We start from the raw sequence: 9,537 nt of genomic DNA, 5'->3' as shown, positions 1-9,537 counted from the left end.
ACTGGTTATAGGTGAATTCCCTGGACCCAGGTGGAAGCGAATTCAATGCAGGAATGCCCCGGACTTTCCTTCCAGTCCTTTCCCTGCTCTTGGAACTTGCTGCTTTGGCATCTCAGGGAAGGGAGTGATCTCAACTCCTTTCTGCTCCCAAGGGGCCCCTCCCTGGCCAGAATGTCGCCCTATACTGGCAGCTGCTAGGATTCCAACTGCACAGCAAACTTATGTGCGTCCCTGAATCAGCACTAACCTGTGGTGGGGGATGAGTGCAGTCCCTTGGGGGTGAAAGCTGTACCCCTACATCTTCCTCCCCACCCAAGTCAAATTTACTGAGGGGCTGGAGGCCAGGTTCTGTCCTAAAAGCCTGTGGATAAGATAAGGGTCTTCTCCAACTATGTCTTTTGGGGGCATTTCTGCTATTATTTCCCTAGGTCAGATAATGACACCCTAAAAATGTCACACCAGACTTGCAGAGCAAAGCTGGACAAAGCACCATTTCCTCTCCAGAGACACAGTACTAATACACCAGAGACCCACTGAGGCCAGGATCCAGCCCCAAGGGCTGGGTGGGCCACTCAGCCACAACTGTGGGGCAGACCTTGGGAGTACAGTGGTGTGAATCCGGACCCACCCAAGCCCCAGGAAACCTTTGCCTCCTCCTGAATCCACGGCTGGTGCTCCAGAGAGGTGGCCGCAAGAGGTCAGGGCTGGGGTCAGCTGGAGGTCAGCTCCCAGAGCCCAGCAGTCGGTAAGGTATTGGTACTCTCCCTAAGGCAGAGGCAGTGAAGACAGAATTTCCTGCAGCCAGAACCCCCCCTCCCCTTCAGTCCCAAATGCCACCTGAACCAGCTCCCTGGGATCAGAGGTCCTGAAGCTGAGGAACTTTGCTGCTTGCTTTCCAAACTCCCAACCTGTCCTCCCAGAACAAATGAATATGTGATTGGAGGGTGCCACAGTGCATTAGGGTACAATCCCAGATGGTTTGGGATCCTAGGATGATGACTTTCTTGACCTCTTTCCCCCACCCCTCACCTCTGATCTTCCCACCCAACTCCATAACCCAGAGTCTGGGGTCAGCCCTAGGCACTGGGGTCTGGGTGGCTGCACTGGGGTGGGCACTCCGTTGGTGTCCAGGAACAACTAGATTCCCCAGGGCCCTACCCTACACCTCTGGGAAGGGATTCTGGGAGAAAGAGCGACTCCGCCAGGGGCCAAAGAGAGCTGGAGTGCAAGCTACAGCACGGGGATCCCCGTGTACCCCACCCCCGCCCGCCCCCCAACGCTGCACAGGCTGTGTCCCAGGCGAGCAGGAATAGGACCTCGAACGCGCAATTTTAGCCTGCTCTCCTCCGCTTGAGGCTGTTTCCTCTAGCACGTCAGGGGTGCCCCGTGGGCCTAACAAAGCAAAAGGGGTCGCATCGGACTGAAAAGCAGGGGACGCAGGTCCCGGGAGGCCGGGGCAAAGTGAGCGCAGCTGCCAAAGTCGGCTGCCCCGGTCAGCAAAACTTTGTCTCCCACTGCGCAGGCGCAGGGCAGGGTTGGGGGACAGGAGAGGGAGGGGAGGAATCCTGAGGCAAGGGGAGGAGGGAGGGAGGGAGGGAGGAGGGTGGTGGATTAAAATAAGTAGGCGGCTCGGGGCTAAGGGATGAGTGAGTCGGAGCTCGGTCTCTCCCCAGCAAGTTCTCAGCCGCTCCCGGTTCAGACCCAAACAGGGAGCCCCGAGCGGGGCTCACCATCCCCCGAAGGGCAGGACTCCGGGGCAGTCGAGCGCTCCCGCGTGTCGGGCGCTCGGAGTCCCCGCAGCCGGAGAGGGGCCAGGGCTCTAGAGCTCCGGGGGTGCCTGTGGAATCCAGCGCCTCTGGCTTCCCGGGTCCCCCGCAGCGGAGCCCCAGGGAGGCCCTCAGCCCGGGACCGCCGCGGAACAAGGTAACTGCCGTCCTGGGAGCCCCTGCTCGGCGAGGGGAATGCGGGCAGCGCTCCCGGGTGCCCTGTCACAGTGCGGCGGGTGTCTCCTCTCTCTGGGTCCCAGAAGGAAGCTCCTCTTGCTGAACGAAGGCTGCAGGACCTTTGTGAAAGTGAGAGCAGCTGCAGCCGGGGGTGGTTGGGGGTGCTGGCTCGGGACTTCCCGCGCGGGGTCTTCGGCCTCTGACCTCCGGGGAATGAGGGGGCGGGCCTCCACTACTGCTCCTCGCGCGGCCAGGCTCCAAGAACTCCGCGGCGAGATGCCCGCGGACTTCGGAAGTCAGCCTGTGGGCCCCCCTCTGAGAAACCGAAGAAACTTCAGCGGGCACAAACTTTCCCGAGATGCACGCCTAGCTCAGTCTGACCTACTTTAGCTGACGAAGAAGGAAAAGAGAGTGGATGGATGGCCACGGCCGCAGCCGACGGCGCCAGGGACAGGTGCATGCCCCAGCTAGGTCGCGCTTTTCGTGCAAGTTTCTTTTTTTCTTTTCTTTTTTTCTTTTTCGGAGTTGCGCTCAGGTATCAGGCCGGCTTCACCGGGAAAGCAGGGCCGCGTGCCTGACCCAGTCTCGCACTCCTGCTCTGACTTTGGGGTGTACTCTATAGGATCATTGCTCTATGCAGTCAGGGCCTGGGGAGTAACCCGCCGCTCTTTTCGGTGCAGGGAAGCGCGCAGGGGGGCTCGAACACTTCTCAATTGGAGACCCGCACGCCAAAGTAGTGGAAACGCTGTGGGTGCCCTGAGTGTCTCCGGTTTGGGGCTTATAAGGGAAGGATTCGTTTCCTCCCCGGACTATCCCATAACTCAGCCTTCGGGAGAGAAGAGGGAAGTCGAAGGCAAGAGGGAAAGAGGTGAGGGGCTGCCTGCAGAACTGCTTTCTTTCCCGAAATGTTTCTGATCCGAAGAATGAAAACCCACACCAAGTCCTTTTTCAGCAGCTCGCGCGGTAGCGGGATAGGCTCTCAGGGTGTAAAGTAGCTCCGAGGGTTCCTTTGTTGCCACAGTTTGGTAAATTTCAACGAGGTTAAGAGCTGCGCTCTGGCTTTTGGGAACAGAAACCACGTGCAAAGCTAGTTGCTCTCCCAGATCATGGCCTCCGGGAGAAGAGAAGGGGCTGACAGGGACAGGGGACGACTGGTGGGTAGATGTTCTATCCTAGGCTCCTCGAAGTGAGTGCGGTTTCATTAAGATTGGGGAACAGATCGCTAAGGACCCAGCCGGCGTTTAAATGCCAGGGGATCGCCGCCTAGCCGAAGGGTTCGTTTGATCTCGTTTGTTGGGAGGATTCAACACAAGTATCCCGTGGTGGTTAGTCCTCCCACCAGGGGTCTGGACGCCTGTCACCACGAGTGTGTTGGGCATTCGATGTCAAGGATGATTTTCTGGGGCTGCTGCTGGGCTCCTTCAGGCGCAAGCTCGTGGAGCTCGCTCGGTCCTCATTAATGCAAGCAGTTAACTCGCTCACGCTCAATTAGCCCCGAATAAACCACTTTAATAGACTCTGCACACTTCATTAAAGCCCGGCGTAGGGCTGGCTGCAGACCTGGGATGGGCGCTCCACCGCGCGAGCGAAGCAGGGGACCCAGGCTCGGAAGCGCGAATTGCTTTTGAGGCGTGTAGTCGGGATCTTCACCCGCACCTCCCGGGTCCCGAGGCTCCAGCTCCTTGCCAAGTGGATGCCTGGCCCGGGGAGCGGTGTTTCCCCTCGTGTTTAAAAATCTAAAGCGTTCACACAAGGGTCCCGGGAGTCAGGGCAACGGGACGCGGAGGGGCTGGGAGTTCGTCCATCCTATCCGGGTGGAGAGGCGGGTGTGAGACTGTGTTTTTCTCTTAGTTGACCGCCTGAAACCGGATCGTGCATTTGGCCCATTCTTGGTACTAGTGTTAAGGAGCCACGTTTCGAACGAATTTCGTCCCGGGGAAAGTCGTTGGCGAGAGCCTGGGGATCCCTGGCCTCCGAATGTGGCAGAAAATAAGAAACTGGCTGCGCTGCTGAAGAAAATAAATTGAGTGTTGGGGGAAACAAGATCGGGCAGATAGCCCGGCAAGGTTGGCTCCCAAGAGCAGTGATGGCGGCGAACGCCCCCTCCCCCTACGGAGCCCCTGGTCTTCATGGCTCCTAGGAGTAGGCGAGGAAAGGCCAGGTCAGTACCCGGCGCTGGTGGGTTTCCCACCCGGGCAGCGAGCGGGCTCGGGCCCTTGTGCAGCCCAGAACCCCGCCGCCACCGCCGCTCGCTTGGCTGGGGATAAGCCGAGCACCAAGAGGAGCAAGCTGGGGCCAGGGTGGCGCCGGGCTGGCCCCGGGGAGCCGGAGATAAGGATCTGATTTCCAGCGCCTGGAGGGGAAGAAGAGGTGACAGCAAATCAAAGAGCGCTCACCTCGCCTAAGTCTGGGCCAGCCTTTGAAGTTGGCGAATCTTCTGTTTTTTCCCTTCTCCCTCCTCTTTCCTCCCCAACCCCAAAGGACCTCTGCTTTCTCTCTGGACCCTTTCGTACTTTGCTTCAGGGTGTCTTAGCGCTCTAGGATGATCACGGGGGCGCCGGTGATCAAAGCATCAGAGAAAACTGGTCCCAAGTCCCTGGTTCTTCCACCCGCGTGGGCACTCCTGCTCCCCAGAAAGGGTCACTGCAGAGTTGTCCCTCCCCTAGTCTGAGGCTGAATTAATTGCTGTCTTGACGCTGGGTTTTCAGACCATTGCTAAGTAACTTGCTGCTGAAAATTTTTGCAGACTCTCCGTGTTTTGCACCTTCCACCCCTAGCTGAACCTCTGTCCCTCCCGGACCACTATTCAGCCAGTGACCTCTTCTGCCAGCTTCCAAGGGAAAGTGTTTCTGGTCCTTAGTCCTTCCTGAATGGGCAGGGAACTCTCCCATTAAAAGCTTTGCGGCAGAGAAAGGCTGTGGAGTCTCCGTCTGGGCCTTGTGGCCTTCCACCGAGGGTCAGCCAGGCTGGGGAGATTGTCTGGGTGGCGTCGATGTCTGCCCAAGGAAGGAGCACAGCAGTGCCCTGCACAATTCAGGGAGGGGGACTTACTGAAGGTTAGAGGAGCCATCTGATGAAGAGAAGAGGGGGAAATGAGGAGTAAAGGAACAAGTGGGCAGCAGGGGATTGAGACAGGCAAGGAGAGGGGCTCCCCAAGTACCTCCTCCTACAGTGACTTCTGAAGCAGCCCCGCCCCCCAGCTCCGGGGCCCAAAGAGGTCAGCACTTGACCCTCCCAAGGCCCCCGTGTGCTTTCTACTTTCCTTCTCCGTTTTTGCTTCCACTGGACAGACTGAACATTTGGAATGTCTGGGAGGCGTGAAGATGAAAGGTCTCTTCTGCAGAGCCCTGGTCTGTCCATGGAGGCTGGAGACCCCGACCAAGCCGGCCAGGAGATGCCTGTCTGCTGGTCACTTCAGCATCCTGGACTTGCAGTTGGAGGGGCAGAAACCAAAGCGGCCGAGGCCCAGCTTCAGTGCTCTAGCCCATAGGCATGCCCTGCTGCCCAGGTGTCACAGCATGGGGAAACATCCGGAGAACCCAAAGACACTGCCCCCTTTAACATGGGGACGGAGGGTACTGAAGCTCCCTCCTGTGTGCGGGCAGATGTCTGAATGAGTAAATGAATGTGGGTGTCAGTGTCCTTGCTGAAAGGAAGGTGAGCCCCAGGGGCTGAGGTAAGGAGTCAAGTCCAAGAGCAGAGAGGGTGGTGTCAGCTGGGCTCATTAATAGTGAGGCGGAAAAGCAAATCTGATTTCCAAGGTGAGCCTTTTGAGGAGAGAGATAACATGGCTTCTGGAAGCCAGTTGAGGATCAGCTAGTAGACCTTAATGCCCAGGAGGCTGGAGACATAGAGATGTGAGTGTGTGTGTGTGTGTGTGTGCGCGCGCGCGCGCGCGCTGTCTCATGTGTGGCCACATTTGGGCAGTTCCTGCATTTTGTCGGGTAGCACAACACTGATCATCTCCGTTTATCTTTGCACCTTGTTGCCAACTGCTCCAGAACGTGTGAATCCCTGTTTATCTGTCGTTGTGCTTTTCTGTTTGTTTATCTGCCCATGATTGTGGAAGTGTGCTTCCAAGTTCCTGTTCTCTTTGCAGGAGAGTGCAGTTCTGTGTTGACTCAGGCTTGTGTGGATGTAAATTTCCACAAGCCAGTTTCCCTGTGCTCCCGCCTTTCTCAGGGCTCTGGACGCTGGAGGCCCTCCCTTCAGTTCATTGAGTTGCGTAGGATTTAGTTTCCCCGCTGGTTTCTGTAGCAAGTTGTGTGTGTCTGCAAAGACCATCTGGAGGGAGCCCTGGCATCAGAGAGGGTTCCATCTTCTCTGTGAGGGCAGTGGGTTCCCTCAGTGGGGTCTCAGACTTTCAGCATCTGCCCTGGGGGACAGGGAGGGTGTGGCGGGGCTGGAATCCAGAAGGAGGACCACCTACCCTGAACTTCTCTTTTTCTCTCCGTTCTTTTTTCTCCTTACTTTTGCAGATTGAGATTGAGAACCGAGGGCAACTACCACAATGGGCAGCAAAACCTTGCCAGCACCAGTGCCCATTCACCCGTCTCTGCAGCTCACCAACTACTCCTTCCTTCAGGCAGTGAACGGCCTGCCCGCCGTGCCCTCGGACCACCTGCCCAACCTGTACGGCTTCAGTGCCTTGCACGCCGTGCACCTGCACCAGTGGGCGCTGGGCTACCCTGCCGTGCACTTGCCTCGCTCCTCTTTCTCCAAAGTGCCTGGCGCTGTGTCCAGCCTGGTGGACACACGCTTCCAGTTGCCTGCCTTTCCCTGGTTTCCTCACGTCATCCAGCCGAAGCCCGAGATCACCGTGGGAGGCAGCGGCCCCTCCGCGCTCAAGACCAAGCCACGCTTTGATTTTGCCAACCTGGCTTTGGCTGCCACGCAAGAAGATCCATCCAAGCTTGGCCGGGGGGAGGGCCCCGGGTCCCCCGCTGGTGGGTTGGGTGCCCTCCTGGATGTAACCAAGCTGTCCCCAGAAAAGAAGCCCACAAGGGGACGCCTGCCTTCCAAGACCAAGAAGGAGTTCGTCTGCAAGTTCTGTGGCCGCCACTTCACGAAGTCCTACAACCTCCTTATCCACGAGCGGACGCACACGGATGAGCGGCCCTACACCTGTGACATCTGCCACAAAGCCTTCCGGAGACAAGACCACCTACGGGACCACAGGTACTGCGGGTGGTCCCCGGAAAAGCTGTCTGTCTGTCTCTGTCCTCACAGTCCTCCTCCCTAATGAGGCGGTTGGTGAGCCCAGCTCTGGCTCCAAGAATCACAGTTTCTGGGAATTCTCTAACATAGCAAAGGAAGCCCGACAAGGCTCAGGGTTCTTGGAGCATGGGCGGAGAGGGCATGGGAAGACTAAGTTGGGTCTCCATGAGCTCCAGACAGGCATGCACAACTGCCTCACCCGTTCTCCCATCCGTAGCTCTGTCCAATACAAGTTTCTGCGGTGATGGAAAGTGGGACCCTTGACACGTGTCCCCACGGAGCACTTGAAATGTAAAACTAGTGAGACAGCGAGATTAACTTTTTAGTTTTCCTGAACATTAATTTTAATAACTACGTGTGGCTAGTGGCTGCCAGCTTGAACAGCGCAGCTCCATTGCCCCCCTCCCAGGTCCCCTCCTTCACCTTCATTGTTAACCCAGGCCTTATAAGGAAACCGTGCTTGTCCCTGGGGGAAGGCAGGGATGGGCCTAGCCCGACCATCCGATGGGTCAGACATTGTCTAGGGGTTTTCTTCACTTCCCTACCTGACTCACAAACTTCTCATGTTGCCCACTCCACACTAGGTACCCCCCACCTCTCCCTTTCTTTTGAGGGCAAGTACCTCATTGCTGTGGGAGGGGATCTTAGATAACTGTTTATAACATTACATCATTTTGCAAAGATTAATTTCTCTGTTTTTGCTTTCAGATATATTCACTCCAAAGAGAAGCCTTTCAAGTGTCAAGAGTGTGGGAAAGGATTCTGCCAGTCCAGGACTCTCGCTGTCCACAAGACGCTACACTCACAGGTGAAGGAGCTCAAAACCTCCAAGATCAAATGCTAAAGAGAGCCTCTGGGTCACCAGTACCCTGGGTCACGCTGCCCCCTCGTCCGGAGGGACCAGAAGCCGAAGGCGACTCCGGCGGGCAGCATGAGGGGTTCCCGGGAACTTTCCCCATCCCAGACTTGTCCCCTGGGTCCCCGGCGCACGCGGAACTAGAGAGCCCCGCCACGAGCCGTGACCCCAGCCGCCCGGGCGGCTCCCCCAGGACGCGGCTAAAGTCTTGGCCAAAAGGCGGTACTCACGTGGCGGAAGGGAAACTGCATTTAAAAAAAGAACGAAAGCTCCGCGGAGCCGTAGCGGCGCCTCTCCCAGAAGTATTACTTTTTCTATTGTTATTTTATACGTTTTCTTTATTATTTTTTTCTTTGACCATATAAGCTTGTAACTCTGCCTGCGGAGAGAGAGGGGAGAGGGAAAGGAGTTCTGCGCCTTCGCAGCTCCCACCTCCCCCTCCCGTCCCCATCCCCACCCCCGGGAGCCTGCAAAAGTGTAATCCGTGTATCAGCTTCAGCAGCCCGGCCCTGGGGCCGCGGGGCCGCGGACGCCCCCTCTGTGCACCGCCGCGCGACCGTTTGCCCGGCGCTCGACTCGGACGGCAGGGCGGGGGGCCTTGGGGCCTTGGGGCCTGGGGCTGGAGGGGGCCCGGCCTCCGGCTCCCCTGCTCCGCCGCCCGGTCACCACGAGCGAGCAGCGGGCTAGGAGCAGGGCGTTGTATTGCGATTGGCACTTTATGCTGACCATCGGTAACAGACATTTATCACTGGAGTTTTTTAAAATATGAAATAAACGGTTATCTTACAGGCATTGCAGGATGGGTATTTTCCCTCCCAAACACAGGAAACTAGGAGGCTCCTTTCCTTGAGAGGAGCAGATTTCCCTACCCTCCCCAACCTGTCCCGCTTCCCGAACCCCCGCCTTATGGAGGCTCTAGGGCTGGGATGGATGCAGAAGCCTCCTCTCTCTCTGTATTGGTCTTTCTCGGATCCCGTCCCATGTTTATTGTCTTACTTCACTTCTCCATCGGTCTTGGGTCGCAGTGTCCCCACTCCTCACCTCCAAAGGGTGGGGGGTTATAAAGAAGCCCGGCTTGCGGCCAGGCCAGTACGTTGGCCGTGAGAAATCTCCACGTCTGCGGGTGCCAGGGTCGCTTAGGATCCACTAAAGGAACAGAATGTCACCCACCTCTCCAACCAAAGGTTCCGTACTGACCTCTGGCATCTGCTCTGGGGACGGAAGGGGATGCCTTCACAGACAGCCTCAGGACCAGTTCTGTTCCCTGGGCCCCAGTACCCGGCTGCACGTGCACAATCCCCTCTGCCTCCCCAAATCCACAAACCTACAACCCCCCTCCATTAGCATCCCCCAGACACAGTTCTCTGCCTGGGGCTCGTCCCCTGCCCAGAGCGCGGCTCCACGCCCGCGAAGATTCCCTACAGTTTTTAAAGCCTTGTTAGGAATGGCGGGGGCGGGCGCCCTGGGAGGCCCGGGAAGTTTAGGAGGGGAAATCTGAGTCCGCCCTCCACAAGTTGAACC

General features: G+C 57.6%; 1 protein-coding gene across 1 annotated transcript; it reads left to right on the top strand.

The window, feature by feature from the left end:
- The first annotated feature begins 1,635 nt into the window (after positions 1–1,635).
- OSR1 (odd-skipped related transcription factor 1) lies at positions 1,636–8,546 on the top strand. Its single transcript, XM_032866892.1, has 3 exons — positions 1,636–1,923; positions 6,422–7,121; positions 7,869–8,546. The coding sequence occupies exons 2-3, from the start codon at positions 6,454–6,456 to the stop codon at positions 8,002–8,004; spliced, it is 804 nt and encodes a 267-aa protein (XP_032722783.1). The 5' UTR covers positions 1,636–1,923; positions 6,422–6,453; the 3' UTR covers positions 8,005–8,546.
- Positions 8,547–9,537: the final 991 nt, after the last annotated feature.

Source organism: Lontra canadensis, unplaced genomic scaffold, assembly GCF_010015895.1.
Source record: "Lontra canadensis isolate GAN:19392208 unplaced genomic scaffold, GSC_riverotter_1.0 scaffold32, whole genome shotgun sequence".
Classification (NCBI taxonomy): domain Eukaryota; kingdom Metazoa; phylum Chordata; class Mammalia; order Carnivora; family Mustelidae; genus Lontra; species Lontra canadensis.
Note: the sequence above shows the minus strand (reverse complement) of the source record. Positions and strands in the feature narration are given on the sequence as shown.